Source organism: Apus apus, chromosome 1, assembly GCF_020740795.1.
Source record: "Apus apus isolate bApuApu2 chromosome 1, bApuApu2.pri.cur, whole genome shotgun sequence".
Taxonomy (NCBI): domain Eukaryota; kingdom Metazoa; phylum Chordata; class Aves; order Apodiformes; family Apodidae; genus Apus; species Apus apus.
In genome coordinates this window covers 181,793,896-181,815,850 of record NC_067282.1, presented here as the reverse complement: position 1 = coordinate 181,815,850, position 21,955 = coordinate 181,793,896, and the positions used below count along the sequence as shown (strand labels likewise).

The following is a 21,955-nucleotide window of genomic DNA, read 5'->3' as shown; positions in this document are numbered from 1 at the left end:
CGCCATGTACCAGTACAGGTTGGGGGCTGACCTGCTGGAGGGCAGTGTAGGTGAAAGGGATCTGGGGGTCCTGGTAGACAGGAGGATGACCATGAGCCAGCAGTGTGCCCTTGTGGCTAAGAAGGCCAATGGCATCCTGGGGTGCATTAGAAAGGGTGTGGTTAGTAGGTCAAGAGAGGTTCTCCTCCCCCTCTATTCTGCATTGATGAGGCTGCATCTGGAGTATTGTGTCCAGTTCTGGGCCCCTCAGTTCAAGAAGGACAGGGAACTGCTTGAAAGAGTCCAGCGCAGAGCCACAAAGATGATGAAGGGAGTGGAACATCTCCCTTATGAGGAAAGGCTGAGGGAGCTGGGTCTCTTTAGTTTGGAGAAAAGGAGACTGAGGGGTGACCTCATCAATGTTTACAAATACGTAAAGGGTGAGTGTCAAGAAGATGGAGTTAAGCTTTTTTCAGTGATGACCAGTGATAGGACAAGGAGTAATGGATACAAATTGGAGCATAGGAGGTTTAAGGTGAATATCAGAAAAAATTTTTTTACTGTGAGAGTGACAGAGCACTGGAACAGGCTGCCCAGAGAGGTTGTGGAGTCTCCTTCTCTGGAGACATTCAAAACCCACCTGGACGCCTTCCTGTGTGATGCACTCTAGGTGATCCTTATCTGGCGGGGGGGTTGGACTAGATGATCTTTCGAGGTCCCTTCCAACCCCTAGGATTCTATGATTCTATGATTCTATGAATGAAAAAAAAAGATGCCATGTAAATGGTTGTTAAATGTGAATTTATAGTCTCTATTAAAAAAAAAATACATTTATTGAACTTTTAATAGGAAAAAACAATAATTCAGGGTTTTGTTTTGTTTTTTATACAGCTCATACATACATTCCAGAACAAAAGGACTAAATTAGAAGCCTTTTGGCATGTATCCTACTAATGGAATTAAATATTTATTCTATTTTATTTTATATTGTGTTTGTGTTTCTTTGAATTTTAAATGAAATTAAAATCCATGAAGACTCTAATTTTAGGACTTGTGTACTGAGAGCTAGGGGGAGCTCAGTCCATTGACAGGGAAGCAAGTTTGGAGTTGAGAATGAATGGAACTATACTGTCAATTTAAATAAATGAGAAATTGGTTACTTTTTAATAGAGGACACCAATTACAGCAGTCTTAATTTCCACACTGCTTTACCGTTCAGTTCAGAAAGGGTTTGTTGATGCTATACAGAAAATAGTCATACTCTTTTGGTTGTAGCAACCCTTGTTTTTTTAAACTGTCATTACCAAGACCTGTACAGCTTCTTCATTTGTACCCATATTTTTGGTTTTAAAAAAGTTCAAGTGTTAGATCTTGTAATAAACAAAGATATTTCAGTCCATCTCAGTAAATATTTGTGTGCTTATGCCTGACCTCAATCATGTGAATAAGAACACAGCCTTGTTTGTTTTCTTTTTTTCTTTATTTTTTTTTCTTCCCCTTCTTAGCTGTTAGCATAATCTGAATATGTTGCTTTAATGGATAGGACTGAGCAAAATTATATTTCTTCTTCTCACATATATGAGGTGAAAAAAGGTTGTCCTCTTTGTGATAGTTGTAGTATAATCATAGAATCATAGAATGGTTTGAGTTGGAAGGGACCTTGAAGATCATCTAGTTCCAACTGCCCTGTCTTTGGCAGGGACACCTTCCACTAGACCAGGTTGCTCAAAGCCCCGTCCAACCTGGCCTTGAACACCTCTAGGGATGGGGCATCCAAAACTTCCCTGGGCAACCTGTTCCAGTGCCTCACCACCCTCACAGTGAAGAATTTCTTCCTGATGTCTAACCTAAATCTACCCTTTTCCAGCTTAAAACTATTACCCCTCGTCCTATCACTATCCACCCTTGTAAAAAGTCCCTCCTCAGCTTTCCTGTAGGCTCCTTCTGCTACTGGAAGACTGCTATAATGTCTCCTTGGAGCCTTCTCTTCTCCAGGCTGAACAGCCCCAACTCATATGTCATGAACCCCATGTACTCTTGGACAAAAAGGAAATTAATTTGTTTCCTGGTGGTAATGTTCACATGCTTCATGTTAAGTTAGTAAGAAATGTGACGCGACTTAACATTTTAGAAGGTTTACTGCATGAATCTTTCATATTGTGGTTACAAAAATTTATTTCAGATTCCAGTTTTGAGATGCCCTTTAATATTTTTAATGTTTTTTGTTGTTTTTTTTTTTTTTTCAAAGTTTACCTGCGTATCATAAATAACAAAGACCATTCTGTTTTCTGCAGTACTTTGGAAGCTTGCTTGTAATATTCTGTGTTGAACTGGCCTGTGGTGTTTGGACCTATGAGCAGGAAATAACGGTGAGTCAGAAAAGGAGGCTGCATTTTTTCAACAGAAGAAAACAAGTATTTCCATTAGCCAGCTCTTTTTCTAATTGCTGTAGTGTTTATCTTTGTTCACTATTCCAACAGTCTAACTTCATGTGACAGCCTTTTTTTTAAACACAGAATTCTTCTGGGTAAGGTTGTCTGTCTGGAACGATCTCTCTGGGTTTCTCCTCACACTCTCTGTTTTTGAGAGCCAAATCCTGCAGCCCCTGATTTAAGGACTTCATTTTTATTTAATTCTTGCTTAGGCAGATTCTCATTGAGGTTATGGAAGTTCTGAGGATGAAGTATCAACTTCAGACTTAAGTATTTTGAGAGACGAAATATGAGAATTTGAAGGGATTTTGCCCCAAAAGTTCTTTGTAATTTAAAAAGCCATAGCTGAGTGTAATATGTTCTAAACAGAGTGTTCTTTCAATAGAGCACTTGCTGTCTGCTGAAATCTTTGCACTGCCTCCACAAGCTATAAATGCCAGTTTTAGGCGAAACATGTCTTAGCTATAAAACACTCTGCTGTAAACTTTTGAAGAGGTTTTATTTCTGTCTCATTTTTATAACTGCACCAACTTTAATTTTCAAACTGAAGACTTGTAACTATCACACAAGAAAATGGCTGTTAAGCAGAAATTAAACTGAAATGTTGTTTTGCTGAATGCTATATCCCTGTGTCTTGTACTCAATCTAGTACATTTTTATGAATAGAAGGACAAATATTTTCTCTGAGCTGTCAAGATAGGACCAATATAGTCTTTACAACAGTGTGTAGCACTGACTTTGCATTAAAATGGGAGGGAGCCTTCTTGGTGTTAGCACGGTACTGGGACCAAAAGAATTTCTGGAAAATTTGAAGTCTGAAGTTATGTGGCAGCACTTTGCATCAGTATTCATTGCTGAACTCATTCCAGAAGAGTGTTCTAACGTAACAATGATTAAGGCTATCCCTTTACATTCCCTTTACTTTTTAAATGTCTTCTTACTTTGATGCATTTTTAAATTGGGAATGCTTCATCCTATGGGCATAGCTGCCCTCTGTAGGGTTTTTGCCAAGGATAAGAGTTCTAACTAACATCCATTTACCACATAAATCTTGTCAGTTGAAGCTGCCTGAAATACCACAGCCTTCCGTGTACCAGATATGACTTCACCAGCCTTCGTTGTTCAGTTAGAGAACCTGACATTACGGGTGTGTGTTAGTGTGACCCCCAAGCTTCCACTTCCCTGCTATGCTACTGAAATCCAAAATAGTGACATTTTATAAAAGCTAGCATATCCCTATCTTGTTAAGGCACTGATGAAACTGTATCCTTCCAGAAAAAAAAAACACATCTGTCCCTGTTCCCCTTTGCCAGAGACGTAGCACTGAGCTCCATGTCTGTGGCTTTTGCAGTGGGTCACAGCAAACTCGGATACTCCAGTCTCCTTCAGTTCTTCCTTTCCCTTCCAGTAGTTTGAGAGTATGAATATGCTAATAGAAAGAACAGAAAAAAATCTCAGGCCACTGTTTTTCTTCTTTGTCTCTCTTCTTCTCTCCCTTTACACTTCTCATTCCTCATCCCTGAAATCTTGTGCCTTTCTTGTTTTCTCTTTCTATCTGACTTCTTACATATTCCCTTTGTCCTAACACTGCTGCTCTTTGTGTGATGAGGTGGGCCAGACTCAGCTTTCCTGTTGCTGAGACCCATAGAGAATGTGGCAGTCAGAAAGAGCATGGCTGTTCTTCAGTGGGTTTTTCATACCTGTGCAGATCACTTCCCTAGAGCGTGCTTTATGCTACTTGATAAAGAAGATTTCCTCTTATACACATGGGGATGACTTCATATCCTGTTGGTTTCAGCATAGCAAGAAATCACAAGAGCCCCTCATGGGTTTCAGAGAATCAGTTGGCATTAGTGTAGGTCGGTGGGTGATGTTGTCAAAAATGTCACTGAGGTATAACCGCCTCTGCTGATCCATTTGGGCTCTCCTTTGAACGTGGACAAGTTGTTGTAGGAGACCTTGTATAAACAATTTTTCTTCCAGCTCATGATACCTCATGTGCAGTCTACCTCATGACTTAATTTGTTCCATCCACAAGATTGAAAAGCCAGTGTGGGTTCTCCGCTTACTTGGGCATTGGTCAAGCCTTGATACTCATTAGAAATACAGTAAGTAGATCTCAACAGCAAACTGAGCTTTACAGAACTTAGGCTAAAATCAAACCAACATTTCTAGTTTTTGTTTGTCTACATTCTATACAAAAGTGTTGTTGTGTAGTCAAAACAAATGCATCTCAAGATTGTGTATTATTGCGCACTACTGTGTGAGCTTAGGAGAAGCTATGTAATAGATATGTTGATATCCTTAGTTTGTCATGTTGGCATTCTTAGAGCAAATGCAGAGATTCCAATATCCCTCCTTAGCTCCAGAATTCCAATTGCGTTCCTACAGTGGGTTATAGTTTGTTTTGGTTTGCTTTTAATTTCCTTTTCTCACTTTTTGATTATTTCTTTTTCCCTGCTTTCCATTGTTTTCATGAAGAAGTTGGGCACCATGTGTTACGTTCATAACCTTGGACGGTATTCAACTAAAATAAGATAATAAAAAAACAGCCTAGCAAATATGAGCTTAATTGCAGCAGTATCAAATATTATCCAAGAAAAGCACAGTGCTAACTTCCAAGCACTGGAAACACTTTGGATACAAAACCAAATTATTTTATTATAGTGACCAGTGTAAATGGTTGTGGTAGATATATTCTGTGATATTGTTTTTAAGTATTTTTAGTACTTTACTGCTAGCATATTTTTCACGTGAACAGTTGTGAGTTCAGTGATATATAGCTTAAGAAATAAAAATTCTGTAGTGAAAGGTATGCTAAATTTCTGGAATATGTATTAATTTATTCATGTTTGTGATACATGAAGCTTTACCAGCGCATCAAAATCGTAGTATAACTTAGCAGTGATAATGAAATATTATCAAATGTTCTTATTTGCATCACGGGGGCAATCAGGTAGTGATTGTCCCTATATTTTTGTAGAGCATCTAGTGTGACAAGACCAGACACCTTGGGAAGGATTGCAATAATTATTTTTTTTCCTTAACTTAAATTTCATACTGTTTGCAGAATGCCTTTACTGTTCCCTTCAAATGGGATGGCACAGCTAACTCACAGCCTCTGGACTGACTTGGCTCCCCCACTCTCCCAATGAAAGCTGATATTTCAATTATTATTTCTTTCACCATGACTATTAAAGCTAATGGGAACAAGGCAGAACTCAGCATGAATAGTATGTGTGCCTAGAAGGACAACTGCAAAGTCTGCAGCTCCTTATTTTAGTTTGGCACGCTGAAATCTGTGCTGCTGAGAAGGTAATATCTTATCTTGACCCTTAACTGCATTGTATGCCAGGTGCCACAGTACTTGCTTCTGTTTCTAACAAATTACTAACTGAGGATCATAGTCTTCACAATGGAGAGCAGCAGCTCCTCACTTCTGAGTGGTCAGATTTGAAAGGAAAACACTGCAAGAGCCCTTCTTTCAGAAAGAAAGATTCACAAGGCCATGAGTGTGTGCAAACAAACGAGTTCACAGGGCCTCATTGTCTGCATGTCCTCATTACTGTTCTTGAAAAAGATACTGAAATCAAGTACAATCAGGATATTTGTGTGCAGGACTCCAGGCAAAGGCAGAAAGCTACTGAAAAGACTCTCAAGGTGGAATTAATCTCAATTAATTTTATATATTTAGAAGTTAGATGTTTAAGTTTGTCTCCTTAGACAGTGATGTGGATTTGAGACTTCAAGAGATTCGTCTGCTGCGTTTAAAATATTTATTTTGAGATTAATTGCCCCATACCACTACCTGTTTCTTTCTGTTGTCTAAAAAGAGGCCAGGGAGATACCTAAATTGGGATAGATAAAAGCCATCCCTGATGACTTGAGTGGGGCTCCATTGAAATTTTATGCCAGTTAAAAAAATCTGGGAATGATATAATCAAGCTATTCCCAACTAGCTCTGAATCTCTCAAAAATGGAGCTCCTTTTCCGGTGTACATTAATTTGTAAGCAAAGGTTACAAATAACTTTTCCTCTGGTATTTTGAAAAAGACATATAAAGTTTTAGTCCTGTAAACACTGGAACATGCATTTTTATGTTTTATTTGAATACAAAGTTATTCTGGTCATTGCACTGGTAAGATTTCAGAATAGATGGAATTCTGGGTTTGGACCCACAAGCCAACTGATTTGTTGTGTGAATCACTTTTCTTTCCTTGTTCCAGGTTCCAGTGCAGTGGTCTGATATGATCACTCTGAAAGCCAGGATGACCAATTATGGCTTACCTAGGTACCAGTGGCTGACCCATGCTTGGAATTTCTTCCAGAGGGAGGTAAGACAACAGTTAATTAATGATCTGAAGCAATACATGCTAATCATGCTGATGACACCAAGCTGGGAGGAGTGGCTGACACACCAGAAGGCTGTGCTGCAATTCAGAGAGACCTAGACAGGCTGGAGACTTGGGCGGGGAAAAACCTGATGAAGTTCAACAAGGGCAAGTGTAGAGTTTTGCATTTGGGGAAGAAAAACGCCATGTACCAGTACAGGTTGGGGGCTGACCTGCTGGAGAGCAGTGTAGGTGAAAGGGACCTGGGGGTCCTGGTGGACAGGAGGATGACCATGAGCCAGCAGTGTGCCCTTGTGGCTAAGAAGGCCAATGGCATCCTGGGGTGCATTAGAAAGGGTGTGGTTAGTAGGTCAAGAGAGGTTCTCCTCCCCCTCTATTCTGCCTTGGTGAGGCCGCATCTGGAGTATTGTGTCCAGTTCTGGGCCCCTCAGTTCATGAAGGACAGGGAAGTGCTGGAAAGAGTCCAGCGCAGAGCCACAAGGATGATGAAGGGAGTGGAACATCTCCCTTATGAGGAAAGGCTGAGAGAGCTGGGTCTCTTTAGTTTGGAGAAAAGGAGACTGAGGGGTGACCTCATCAATGTTTACAAATACGTAAAGGGTGAGTGTCAAGAAGATGGAGTTAAGCTTTTTTCAGTGATGACCAGTGATAGGACAAGGAGTAATGGATACAAATTGGAGCATAGGAGGTTTAAGGTGAATATCAGAAAAATTTTTTTTACTGTGAGAGTGACAGAGCACTGGAACAGGCTGCCCAGAGAGGTTGTGGAGTCTTCTTCACTGGAGACATTCAAAACCCACCTGGACGCCTTCCTGTGTGATGTACTCTAGGTGATCCTTATCTGGCGGGGGGGTTGGACTAGATGATCTTTCGAGGTCCCTTCCAACCCCTAGGATTCTATGATTCTGTGATTCTAAGTGTAATTTATCTACTAAAGGAAAATACTTGTTTTTAAATGAATAGGTGAATAAATGCAAGTTCATGTCATGTAAAATCCTGTGTAGTGATGATATCTTTTAACATCATTGAAACCTGACTCTTGAGCTTTTGTAGGCCCTGAAGACAATAAAATGCCAAAAAAAAAATAATGTTACTAAATTCAATTAAATTGCTAACACTGACTTTTCTCCTTTGCCAGTAAGGTTAGGACACCAACACTTTTTAGACTTATTGTAGATTCAAGAATACGATGTATATAGAATGAAGAATCTGCAGGTAAAATATAATAAAGGTTTCTATATGCTGTGTTAATATTAAACTGTGCTCTCCTTCATAATGGCTCTGTTAGTTTCCTTTCATGGAGCTGTCAAGGTTAAGATATGTCTTTAGCTAGAAATGAGTGGGAAAGGAAATTTCCAAAAGGATTCTAACACTGTCTTTTTGGCTCACGTTTGAGAGAGGGATCATAGAATCATAGAATCATAGAATCCTAGGGGTTGGAAGGGACCTCGAAAGATCATCTAGTCCAACCCCCCTGCCAGAGCAGGGTCACCTAGAGTACATCACACAGGAAGGCATCCAGGCGGGTTTTGAATGTCTCCAGCGAAGGAGACTCCACAACCTCTCTGGGCAGCCTGTTCCAGTGCTCTGTCACTCTTACAGTAAAAAAATTTTTCCTGATATTCATCTTAAACCTCCTATGCTCCAACTTGTATCCATTACCCCTTGTCCTATCACTGGTCTTCACTGAAAAAAGCTTAACTCCATCGTCTTGACACTCACCCTTTACATATTTGTAAACATTGATGAGGTCCCCCCTCAGTCTCCTTTTCTCCAAACTAAAGAGACCCAGCTCCCTCAGCCTTTCCTCATAAGGGAGATGTTCCACTCCCTTAATCATCCTTGTGGCTCTGTGCTGGACTCTTTCAAGCACTTCCCTGTCCTTCTTGAACTGAGGGGCCCAGAACTGGACACAATATTCCAGATGTGGCCTCACCAATGCAGAATAGAGGGGGAGGAGAACCTCTCTTGACCTACTAACCACACCCTTTCTAATACACCCCAGGATGCCATTGGCCTTCTTAGCCACAAGGGCACACTGCTGACTCATGGTCATAAGGGGTTTTATTTCCTTTGACTGGGAAGGCAGGAAACAAACCAAAAAGCTTTGCCCTCTAACCTACTAAAATTCAGAACTGTTTTTAAATAATGAAGTATTATGTTACATAACCATGAAACTGCCCAAGGTAAAACCCATTAACTCCAAATATAACTCACGTGCAGGAAGAGGACTCTTTAAATGCCTGTCATTGTGCTGCCTTTGTTGAAATATGTCATTGTTGCACCAATTTCCTGTTTATTTAAACATTTCCTGGCAGCACTTGTTTAGTCTGTATTTATACTAAGATCTGAAAGAAAGAGTGAGCACTACCTGAGGTTAAACACTCCTCCCATCTCTGTAGTTCCCTGCTCTGGCTACACAAGTGCTCTGTGAAACAGAGTATCTTTCTTACGGAGGTGGAGTGTTTGTGTCTGTTCTGTACCATCAAATGGTCTCCATTTCCCATAATGGAGCTGATACTGTGTCTTGGTTTAAATGTATAGGTTGAATAAATTACAAGCTGCCTCTTCTGGTTATTGTAGTGTCATCATAATGTCTGGTTTTAAAATCAGTATTAGTGCCTTAACTCTTCCAGGGGAGAAAAAGTTCCATTTAGAAATCAGATTTCCTATGTTTCATCTCTGACTAGAGGAATGATTTGGGGAAAGTTTGAAGTGAATTGAGAAGGCTCTTTTACAGCTCCTGGTTAATTGGTAGGCTCTCATTTTTATTCTGTCAAGTCATAACTCAGACACTGGATGTATGAGCCTGGTATGTGATCTGTGTCTGAGTTAGCACCATGCCTGAGCCCTTCTTCAGCCAGCGTTACAAGTTTTTTGTTTAGGTGTCCTGGTTTGAGCCAGAATGAAGCCAATTTTCCCTTTACTGATTTTTTTTTTTTCCCTTCAGTAAGCTTTCTTTTAACTAGTACCAGAGCATTCCAGCTAAGACTGATAACAGTGGTATGTTTTTCTAACTGCTGGGTATTCAGGGTCACACCTTCACTCTGCCGGCTCAGACACTATGGGGAGATCTGTGATCCCCCGTAGGAGGCTGAGTTAGACAGCAAAATTGGTCAGAGATACTCCATTCCATATATCTACATAAGCTCAGAGGAAGGTCAGAGATCACAGAAGACAACTTCCTTCCTGCTTCTTCTTCCCTTGTCTTCCATCCATGGCCGGCATCTGGGGAAGACTTCGTCCATCCATCACCGTCGACCCCCAGGCTCGAGCTCTCCTGATCTTCATCACTCTCTGCTTTCTCCAGCAGCAGCTCCGGGATTTCTTGGGACTGTTTGGAGTTCAGGAGATGCTGTGGGAGTTGCTGGGGGGGGGGGGGGGGGGGGGGGGCGGGGCAGAGGCTTTTGCACATATCTGAACACATTTGTATATAATGGTATATATTTTCTTATATCATTAGTGTTTAATTAAAGCTGTGTAGTTTAGTTTTCAATTCAGCAAAGTCTCTTTTTCTCTCTTTCCTTCCCTACCTGGGTGGGAGGGGATCAAGAGCATTGTTGTTGAACCTGAGTCAAACGGTGACATTAGGAAAAAGAAAAACCTTGTAAAAATTACAAACTTGTCATTAAAGAAAAAACTTGTAATTACAATTTTGTTCCCAAATATTCAGCTTTGTTCTCCTTCTTTTGTATCTTTTAACATCTGAGAGAGAAATGGGAAATGTATTTCCCCCCAGACCTCCTTCAGGTCTAATATCAGACTTGTGACTGTGACAAGGAAGGTGGGAAGGATCGACTGAAATCTCGAAGAGCTGGGTGGGCAGAGGAGGGGCAAGAAAAGGTGTGAGCGTGGGAAAAGTAAGTTTAATGAGGTTGTCTGCTAATTTCAATGGGTAGCCAACGCTTGAGCTTTCTGTAGAATGTGCTGTGTTGGGAGGATTTTGACTGACTAATGAACTGATAGAAACAGATACATTTAAGCCATGCTGAAAAAGGAAGAACTGAGATTTGTAAGAGGACTGGTGAAGTGAAGGCACACTGTGTGCCAACATGGTTTCTGGGCACTGATCTGCTTGATTGTGACTGAGGACTTAATTTTGACTGGCTTTGAAAGGGATAAAGAGGAGTAATGGCTGTGGGTCAAAGGAACCAGGCAATGAATTACATGCAGGTTGGTACTGGAGAATATCCAGACAGAAAAAAGCAGTGTCTTGTTTCTGCAAGCAAGGCTTTTTTTCAGTCATACCAAGTCCCCATCCAATGCTGAAGAAAAATCTCATGTAGCTGCTTCAGCTCTTTTTTAATGTAAAGCAGCTAGGAATGTGATAGGCTGGTCATTTGGCTTTAAATCTTGGTGGCTTTGCAGAGGATAAGACAGGTTGTTAGTTCTGCTGGTTTTTATAGCCAATTATGGCTCATGTGCTTTGCAGCCAGACTGTCTACTTTTATGGTTGATTCTGTTGCAGTGTTTATTTTAGTATGATACTTCTTCCTTCCATTTTCCTTCTTCGTTTCAGCATTTGTGATTTCTATACCTTTTTGCTTACTTTTAAAATCTTTTTCTGTATTGAGATAAATCTGTGCTTTTTTCTCATCTGGTTTTCAGCATACTTGTAGCCTTGCTGGAACGGTCCTCACTAGTAAGACCTTTGTTGTCTTTTCCTACTGCTTTCCTCAGCCTCAGGTATACTTGTTCTTTAGTCCCCCTTTTGACATGAAATTATCCTGTGTTAGTTCCTTATAGTAAAGCTAGCAGAATTACAGGGTAGCACAATTTCTGTGAAGCATCCTTTGAGGGAGCAGTTATGATGTAAAGGGCAGAGCAATGTCATTGACTGTTTATGAGGTGTTCATTGGTCAACACCGTAAATTTTTCACCTTGCTTTTACGTCAGAGTACAGCTAAAGAAGATATGGGAAAGCTCTTGTAGGTGTTTTTTAACTGTGTAAATATTTTGGAAGTTATTAATAGGAATTTATTTTGTTTATTTGATGACTTACTTTTATGAAGAAGTAGCATCATTATTACTGATGTTGGCTAATCCTTCCTTTGCAGTTTAAATGTTGTGGGGTGGTGTACTTCACAGACTGGCTGGAAATGACAGAGATGGACTGGCCTCCTGACTCATGCTGTGTCACAGAGTTCCCAGGATGCTCTAAGCAGGCACATCATGAAGATCTCAGTGACCTTTATCAGGAGGTAAGAAATAAAATACGGATATTTCAGAGTGTTTTGTGCATTCTTCTTGATCAGGTCATTTTTAAACTCATCACTTGCACTCCAGCAGGAAGGTTTGTAGAGTAATTGTGTTTATGGAAAGTGTTTATGGTGGTGGGTTGAGGCTGGCTGGATGCCAGATGCCCACCAAAGCTGCTCTGTCACTCCCCTCCTCAATTGAACAGCGGAGGGAAAATATAACATAAGGCTCGTGGGTTGAGATAAGGACAGGGAGAGATCACTCAGCAGTTATTGTCACGGGCAAAACAGATTTGACTTGGGGAAATTAGGTGAATTATTGCCAATCAAATCAGAGTAGGGTAATGAGAAATTTTAAAACCCCTTCCTTCCCCCTGCCTCGCTTTTTCCCAGGCTCAACTTCACTCCTGATTTCTCTGCCTCCTCCCTCCCAGCAGCACAGGGGGATAGAGAATGAGAGTTGTGGCCAGTTAATCACATGTTGTCTCTGCTGCTTCTTCCTCCTCAAAGGGAGGACTCCTCACACTCTTCTCCCCTGCTCCCGTGTGGAGTTCCTCCCTTGGAAGACAGTCCTCCATAAACTTCTCCAATACAAGTCCTTCCCATGGGCTGCAGTTCTTTATGGACTGTTCCAGCTTGAGTCCCTTCCATGGGTTGCAATCCTTCAGGAACAGACTGCTAGAGCATGGGGGATCACAAGTCCTGCCAGCAAACGTGCATGAGCTCCTCTGTCCATGGGCCCACAGGTCTGGCCAGGATCCTGCTCCAGCACAGTCTTCCCATGAGGTCACAGTCTCTTTCATGCATCCACCTGTTCAGTGTGGAGTCCACCACAGGCTGCAAGTGGATATCTGCTCCACCATGAACCTCCACTGACTGCAGGGGGACAGCCTGCCTCAGCATGGTCTTCACGATGGGCTGCAGGGGAATCTCTGCTCCAGTGCCTGGAGCATGTTCTGCCCCCACTTCTTTGACCTTGGTGTCTGCAGAATTGTTTCTCTCACATATTCTCACTCCTTTCTCCTGCTGCAATTGTGAAGGCTTTTTTCCTCTTCTTAATCAGTCATCCCAGAGGAGCTTGACCATTGCTGATGGGCTCGGCCTTGGCCAATGTCAGGTCTGTCTTGGAGCTGGTTGGCATTGGCTCTCTTGGACATGGGGAAGCTTTTAGCAGCTTCTCAAGCCACCTATGTAGCTCCCCCACTACGAAAAGCTTGCTGTGCAAGCCCAGTACAATTGTGTTTATTTATTTTTATTATTTATTAATACTGAAGGGAGAACAAAGGAAGAAAGGCAAGAAGGAAGAACCCACTCTCCCTTACCTGAAAGTGAGCTAAGTTGGTATCAATACAGTTAACCTCTAACCTAAGTTAACCTTATATTGGTTAGGTTGGAGTTGAAATTTGCTCCAAGCAAAAAATAAAAAAATAGTTTTGGTGTAAAGTCTCCATCTTGCCAAACTAAGAAATTCTATTTATCCTATGGTGGTGAGGACTCTAGTGGTATGTACAGTGTAGGATGCTTTTAGGGAGTCCTTTGGAAGATGAGAGCTTTGTTGTAAACAGGGCTCATGCAAGGAGGCAGGTATTTCAGTTCCTCCACTGTTCTTAGGGTGAAAATGATGAAAACAAGTAAACATGTTCTCTACTAAAACTCTGTTTTAACTGTTCTCACAAAAATGTTGTTAAGAAGTCACCTTTATCCAGTCCATGTAGTCCAGTAGCAACAAAAAGCATGCCTCAGTAAAGTAGCTAGATCTGAGAAGAGATGCATTCTTCATTTGCTTGCTTTAAGCGTAATATAGGGTGCACAGGGAGGAGGACAGACCTGAGAAATGTGCTTGCAGATGCTGCAACATGAACATTTCTCTAGTGGACAATGCAACTCTGCATTATCAAAGAGCACCCAAAGAACCATTTTATCTTGTCCTAGTCTCTTACTGCTGTTAAAAACTCTTTCTTACAAGAATCTAATATGTGGCTTTTGTTCAGGAGCCATAGAGAGAGAACCTCTGTAGTGGGAAAGATTCACTATATAAACAAACGGAGATGAACATGAGCTTTTGCATACGAGCCAAAATTACATAATCTATTCTGGACTTTGAAACACCCATTCTAGATCTCTTCTATGAAGAGAGAAGGTAGAGTTGCCAAAAGGCAGGTGCCTTGGGAAGCCAGTCTGTCCTAAAGAACCTTAAAGACTGGCAGCGGCTGCTTTCTTTCCACCAACTGCTTTGTAGAGCTTCTCCTGCTTTATTGCAAGGCCTGCAGCACTGGTTACCCTTCAGAAGTGTCAGACTCTAAATGGGAAAGCCATTCAGGCTTCTTCTGGGGCCTGCCAATCTCTTACACATTCTCGAAGAAGAAATAACTGTGACTCACTTTGCAGTAATGGTTGTTTTTTCTAATACTGTTGCCAGTATTGCTACCAGACAGTCCAACTCTGCCATAGAGAACCCTCAAGGAGTGTAAGAAAGCTGCATAACATTCCTGCTTATGTGAAAAGGCAAGAGTATGCAATATTATTTTCACTCAATAAAAACCTAATTTTTGAGCTCAGGAAGCTCACAAAATTCTGAGAAGGTGTACTAGTCACTGGAGTCTCTTTTCAGAACTCATGTCTTCTGCTAGCATTTCATTCCAGCAGCCATATTCCAGGAAAGTGGTTCTCTGCCCACTTCATATGTTCAGGTCCTTTTGGTTATACTTTGATAAAATTAATAGCTGAAGATGATAATGATATAGAACATAAGGGCTTTATTGAGACCCACATGATAAAAGGAAAGGCTGGCTGGCTTTTATTTAAAAGAATCTCGGAAGAGCACATTTTTTGTTCTTTCGCAGCCATACTTCAGAGCATTTTGGATGGATTCAGCTCTTAGCAAAAATTTATTTTTGGTTGTCTACTGCAGGATCTGTTCCAAAAAAGGACAGGCTGTTTTCTGTTTTACCAGCCCCAGAAATATTCTGTTGCTCTTTGAGATAGGTACAATATTCAGCTGGCAAAGCATGGCTTTTTCCATGGTACTTGCCTGTGTGTTGTCTCACAGGCTTGGACAATAGACTTGCTTAGATGTTAATTAATATCATGCAAAACCAACTTACACTTGCAAGGCTAATCTATCTGACTTCTGCTTTGGAGAACTGAAGGAGAAAAGCTTTTTTAGAAAGTGACTCAAAACAAACGTGCATAGTCTGGTGGTTTGAGAGGGAGTCTGAAGAGATTAGCCTCGCTAACCTTGAATTGGCTTATGTAAATGCTTTGAAAATCCATTCTGGTACTTTGGAAAAATTCCTTGTAGTATGTCTGAAAACTGAAGTTTGGTTTGGCTAGGATTGATAAAATTGTTTTGTTGTAGCTGTGCTGTAATTTTCTGCTGGGATCTCAGAGCTCTCTGTAGTCTAAGCTGGAATTCCTCACGATATAGTTTTTGTATAAAGTAAGGTGGCTTATCGTTCTGCTTGAGAGTGTATTTGGCAGGAATCACATTTATCCTGCTGTGTTGTGAAAGCTTTTTTTCAAATGTGTTAGTCTTCTTGGACTGCTTTTACTCTTTGAGCTTCACCTTGTGTGCAGTTCATGGAACAAACTGACTTCAGAAGGAGGTCTTGAGGGAGGTGCATCAGATAACGATGTGGCCTTAGAGTTCCATTGTGGTCTTGAGTACAAGGGGAGGTCTGCGCATCTTGTGATCAGGAACTATAGCCTGGACTAAATGACTGGTAGGAGTTGATATCTTCAGCATGCATGTTCAATGTTTTTTTCTTTTGTTTTCTAGCTAATCTTGTGTATACTCAAAATCAGAGTAATTAACAGATATGTTGAATATGCTGCTGGTTTATCTTTTCTGCTCTGAGAAGTGTCTTATTTAAGGTCTGGTCCTAAACCAGTTGCAGGAAATGAAAATTTTTTGCCTTATTTCCATTTTAAGACGGAAAATATAAAATGGCCTTTGTAATAAATATGAATCAGGCCTTTAATCCATAGCACTGTAGGGGTTTGAAGCTAATTCCTCTGAATGATCACTGCAGAGTTTTATACTATTTTTGAATTGTCAACAAGAGCTCCCTGTTTAGTGACAAACTTTTACTTTTGCTGAGGAAAGTGTATTTATGTAGTCTTTATTTGCAGGCTACCAACTATGAATGTGTCACATAAGCAGAAATAAAATGTGTGAATGTGAGGATAACAGGAGTGGCTGGATATTTCTCAATTTTGAAACCGATTTTGAATGTGTATTAGAGCAGAACTGTAAGAACATTAAATGCAGGGAGGCGGTCTATCTAGATTGGGCACAATTTGTCTCAGTTATGTGGCTGTACTGCAGGAGATGCAGGCATTAATGTTATTGCGCTCTGTTAATGGATCTTTCCTCTAGGCAACAAATGAACTGAATTTGAATACTGCTGTGGTTGAGCATTTTTAATATGTGACCAGCATGTACCTTCATCCCTTCAAGTTATCAAAGGTATTATAATGCAGCCAGTTTCTCTGTAATTAAAAACAAATTTGGAAAGTAGTATAATTACAACACTGACTTCTAGTTGAAGAAAAAAAGACACCAATGTGACTTTTATTCCTCATGAAGTTAAATTACGATTTTTGTGTCAGTGTTTCTTTTTTTTTTTTTTTCCCCTCAAATTTCAAATAATTCACACCTACTCCTTGCTCTGGTTCTAAACTGTGTTAATGTTTAGAAAATGACAGTGGAATGATGAGTGGAGCAAAGACATTGAGATCCTTTAACTTACTCTGGCACAATTCTTAAATAGTACATGATTTTATTTAGATCCTAAATGAAAATTTGTTGACTGCAGTATGAATTGTGTGTGTGAGGCAAGAATACATTCAGGAATGTAGCATTTGAAGTTGTTTGCTTTGTGCAATTTCAGTGTGACTGAAAAGTGTTGTCATGTCCTGCCTTCAGATTCTGTTGCTTTGATCAGTTGCTTTCAAAGTAGTTAGGATATGAACACAAATATGAGATTTTGAAGACAGTGCAAATTTTGATGGGTTCCTGATATCTTTTTCTGCAACTGATGCCTATTGGTACTTGGAGTGTTAGCCCATCCAGTTTACTACTCTGACTTTTCCCTTGGTGGCTGTGTTCCTTTGATTTTAGAATAGAGTAAGCATGGACCGGAGTAACTAAGGGCCCACTCTGAAGAGTTTTATCCTTTCTCAGACTGAGCATCAGCTTTCCTGAGCAACAAGCACTGTAGCTTGTATTTGCACTGTGATCCAGTAGTTCCCAGAGCCGGTGTCTCTTTGTGGATCCTTGCCGTGAGAGCTTGGGAGCTTTCCTAAAGCCTTGTACAGTAATTACTTGGACACATAAGCACGCTTTGGAGCGTGCACTGATGGTGTAGAAAGAGATAAATTTTCAGTTTCTGGGGAACATCAGCTTGTTTTAACATAGTTTTCAGCAGACTTTTTCCATGTAAATAGTAATAATTATTTTCCTGTAAATGATTGCAAGGGTGGTGTATGTGTTCATTTTCCTCATACAGCATGTGGATGGTCAGCTCTTTGGAGCAGGGTCTAGCTGCCTGCTTGGGGTTGTGCAGAGCCTGATGTAGGGCAGGTTGTTACAGCTACTGTCACAGCCGTTTGTGACATTACTGTGCTTTAAGTAGCACTAGCCTAGACAAGATATAGTGCAAAACTGGCTCTCGGTATAACACCATCACAGTGACATTATGTATAATACCATACAATCAGAGACTCGTAGAATGGTAGGGGTTGGGGAAGGTTCTACATTCAGATCAGGAATAAAGCCAGTTAATTTAAAAATATACTCTATGGATAGACTGAGTGTAACTAGCATAAATGCGTATACTTTTTTGTAGTGACGACGTGCTTCTATTCAAGAATAAAAAGCAGGAGTAATGCCCCATATATGTGGTATTATTGCCACTGAGTACTAAAGAAAGTCTGTCTGTGCTCACTGCATTCTGGAAATTCGTCAGAAGTCCTCTGTTAAAGGTTATTCTGTTCGATTCTTCTTCCTCAGACAATGTCTGGAATGTAATGATTTTTCTACTCCCTGGGGACTTTCTGTAGAACTTAATAAACTGGCATATAATGGGTCCAGATAAATCATTAAAAGAGAAAAGGTGGGAAGAAACACTGATGAGGTTATGCAGGTCTGAAGATTTTTCCTAGAATATTTTAACTTCAGATTTTGATTATTATTTGTACAAAGCCTGAAAGAGTTTACAATAATTGACAGCCTTGAAGATCTGCAATTTAAGGAGAGAAACAAGATTACTAAAGAGGTTTTAATGGCAAAACTAGTTGAGTTTCTTTAAAATTCAGTGGTAGTCAATAGAAACTCAGATCAACTCTCAGTGATTTCTGAATTGAAGACTAGCATGGATCTCTGGGAGCTTGTTACATGCAGTAAACTCACAGTGTATTGATAAACTTGAATATGGCAGTAAGGAAGAGATAAAGTACTGTTTCGAGGAGGTGTGGGAGAAATTTTGGGGAGCCAGAAATGCCAGCACTAGGTAGGATGAGCTAAACCTTGAGAACTGCAAGCAAAATAATATTGACTAATGTTTTTTAATCTATTTTTGTTTCATAGGGATGCGGTAAAAAAATGTACACTTTTTTGAGGGGGACGAAGCAATTGCAAGTGCTGAGATTTCTAGGAATCTCCATTGGAGTAACTCAGATCCTGGCTATGATCCTCACTATTACCTTGCTGTGGGCTCTCTACTACGACAGAAGGGATCCCGGGGTGGATCAGATCATGGCCATGAAGAGTGATACCTCACAGCAGCTGTCGTGTCATTCTGTGGAGCTACTGAAACCAAGCCTGACAAGAATCTTTGAACACACATCCATGGCAAACAGCTTTCATACACACTTTGAAATGGAAGAGCTATAGGTGATGCAATGAATCTGAGAAGCTGCAAAGGTTTCTAATTGTTTTTTGTTGGTTTTGTTCTGTTACATGGAGTATGTCAAATATACCAGTCTGTATGCTTCAGAAAACATCTAATGAATGGAAGTGAAGGAGGCCAGCATAGAAAAGATAAGACTGTCAACGTCTTATCCGTGGCCTCAACCATGAACAGAGTTGATCTTTGGTTGTTTTTTTTTTTAGAAGGCACTCATTCACTGGGCACAGTCATATTTAACTTATTGTCACAAGCTGTGTGATGTGTTCCAAATAATTCAGTTATACGGACAGAACCTATAAGGAAGCATCACAAGTAAGGAAGATAAATACTCATCTTCTGAAGAAACAACTGTGCTTTGGGCAAACAAGATGTAACATCAGTTGAAACTGACTTTAACATTTTTAAAAAGCCATTTGGAAAATGTCTTAATCAGGGATCTATGTATATAAAATTGTGTGTTTTTGTGTGTGCATGGAAATCGGAACTAAAATTCAAGTCAATACTTGAATTTAAAAATTTGCAAAATTTGTAAAAAGGGCAAGATTTTCTTTTTTTCTAATGAAACTTTTCTTAGCTCTTGTTAAAGATGTTGTAAAACTTCTATTTTTATCTACATAACTGTTTAATTTTTAATTTTAAATATATTAAACAGGGATTGAAAACAAAACTATTACTCCAGACAATAGACTTTAATTTTCTGAGTAATTCTGGAGAATTTTCTTTGAAACAGTTTGTTCTCTGGACTATTTCTTAGTGAGAAGAAAGAAAACCTTAAACATTCTTTCCAAAATGGGAATCAATACGGGAATAGCACATTTTTATAGACAGATCTTTTCTCCTGTCTGTGATTCCTCTGCAGGTAGAAACAAAAGACTACAAGGAAAATGCTTACAGTTCTGGATGCTATTGCAATAATTGTAAAAGTGCATAAGGAGAAGTTATATTTTGGCTGCTTCTTCATTAAGAGCTCTCCAGTGGCTTAAAAGGCCAACTGGAAACAGCGTTAAAATGTATTTATTGAGGTGGGGAAAGTGCATTTTACTGTATTTTTATGAACAATGTTTATTTCATAGGAGTATTTTTACAGTTGGCCACGTTCCTGAAATATATATTTGTTCCACTGAGTACAGTAGTTTGTGGCAAATGGGTTTTTAAAAAATACTACTTTTTAAAAATTCTTTCAGTTGTTTTGGAATTTGTATAAGAAAATGAAAAAAACAAACAAACAAAATGTGTGATTTGGTAGACAATAAAATTCCTTTTGTCTTAAATTCTATAAAGGCTTTTTTATTTTGAAGTCCTAGAGCATGAATGCTTTGTGTGGGAGTTGGGACAGTCCTCCTGCTAGTGTGAGTTAATTTGATGTATCTTGACCCATTCCGCTTATTCTGTCAAGGAGAAACTGTGTTGTAAATTTCATTTTCTTTTTAATGCTTCTGAGAAAGCTTTGGAAGCTTGAAAGCTCTTGAAATTAAGCTCTTCAGTTTGTGGGTTGTTTGTTCTTTAGGAGTCTACGTGTGGGTGTAATTATTACAAGGGCAGCAGTGTAAGCAAGATTACTTTTCTGCATTTGTACCTCTCCTACAGAGATGCTAATACTTATTTTTAGGAGGTAAGAAAAGGCTAAAGATAGACCTTCCCAAAAGTTTTATTGAAGTAACTTCCTCAGGAATACTTTCTCAGGCACCGTTCGGGAAGTCGTGTTGCCCAGTGTTACTGCACACTTCATTCTTCCCCTCTGCTCAGCCTGGGCAGTATTTCTGTAGCTCAAGTTGAGGTTCTTGTGTAGATAAAGAGCAAGTGTCTGAGAGGGCCTGGATACAGACCAGCTCTGGACTTCAGAGTGCTACAGAGACCTGTGATACAACACTGTGGATTTGAGCCATTGCTGGTATTTTTCCTCCGTTTAAAAAAAAAAAAAGAAAAAAACACCAACCAAGCCACAAATTGTGGAATCATTTGATTTGGGATTGCATGGATTGCATGTACACAGCTACATTCAAATGTGGATTACACAGCTGTAGGAGTGTCACTATAAGTAATGCAAAAAAGAGCAGGTCCAGTAAATCCTGATGCCTAAAGTTTTACCCAAGGAGTGTGGGTCAAAGCTTCAGCTATTCTGAGTCCTCCCCTGGGAGGATTCCTGAGGCTACCAGTGAGCGTTGCCTATGTTACCTTCTTGTGTCTGGGGTTAGAGCTCATGAGGAACAAATACAGCAGTCTGGGCTAAGGACATTCATTCATAGAATCATAGAATCATAGAATCTTAGGGGTTGGAAGGGACCTCGAAAGATCATTGAAGAAGCCCATGGCTGGAATGAGAGATACTGACAGCCCAGGTAATTTGGTTTTAGGCTTTGTAGGTGGTGAGGAAGCACTGCCATTCTGTGCAGCCAGGTTAGTTTGGGAGCAGAGGAATTGTTTGGGACAGGGTTCCTGTGATACAGGACCAACCTCCCAGACCAGTGTTTGTGGAACCCCACAATAATAATCCTTCTATTTTGAGTATCTAAGCACGCTTGCCAAAATAGGTCTTGGCTGTAAATTGGAACACTTTTAAACTTTTTCCATCCACTGTGCTCAGGCTATGAGGTGTCTCTGTTTTTGTAGGGCTTGTTCAAAGAGCCTTAAAATTGATTGACTCAGCTGCTATGAGCTTGTTCTTTTCCTGTAGAGCTTTAGGATATATGTAGGAGAGAAGCTGCTTGGCAAGAAGCGAACATTTAAGGATACTTGCAGCAGTGAAAACTACATCCTTTTATTTCCTTTTCCCCTCAGTTTTGCAGGAGTACCCGGAGGAGGAGGGGGGGGGGGGAGGTGTTCTTTCTTTTCTGCAGCATAAACTGTAATGTACCAAATCTTTCTTGTTGCAACAAGCAACTGTGGAGCTTCTCCATAATGTTTTTTTGCAAATTGCGTAACATGGAGGAGAGCAACTATGTTAAAAAATGGGTTGCCCCTTGCCCCCATCAGGTGTTTCTGTTCAGCCCGGTGAATCATACCCAGTCCATGAGTCTCTGCCTGTGTCAGTGGGGCTGAGTAAGGCAAAATTCACTATTCCTGGTCTTTGAATAAATTATTGC

General features: G+C 40.3%; 1 protein-coding gene across 5 annotated transcripts in view; it reads left to right on the top strand.

Annotated features, from left to right (window-relative positions):
* TSPAN12 (tetraspanin 12) overlaps positions 1–20,143 on the top strand; it is a 50,699-nt gene extending 30,556 nt beyond the window's left edge. For 4 of the 5 annotated variants that reach the window (XM_051632278.1, XM_051632261.1, XM_051632294.1 and 1 more), the window contains exons 5-8: positions 2,274–2,348; positions 6,638–6,745; positions 11,821–11,964; positions 18,551–20,143. In XM_051632278.1, the coding sequence (XP_051488238.1) occupies positions 2,274–2,348; positions 6,638–6,745; positions 11,821–11,964; positions 18,551–18,856 (633 nt within the window). In that variant the 3' untranslated portion in view covers positions 18,857–20,143. The remainder of the gene's footprint in view (positions 1–2,273; positions 2,349–6,637; positions 6,746–11,820; positions 11,965–18,550) is intronic. The other variant, XM_051632269.1, reaches the window with a different exon arrangement.
* Positions 20,144–21,955: the final 1,812 nt, after the last annotated feature.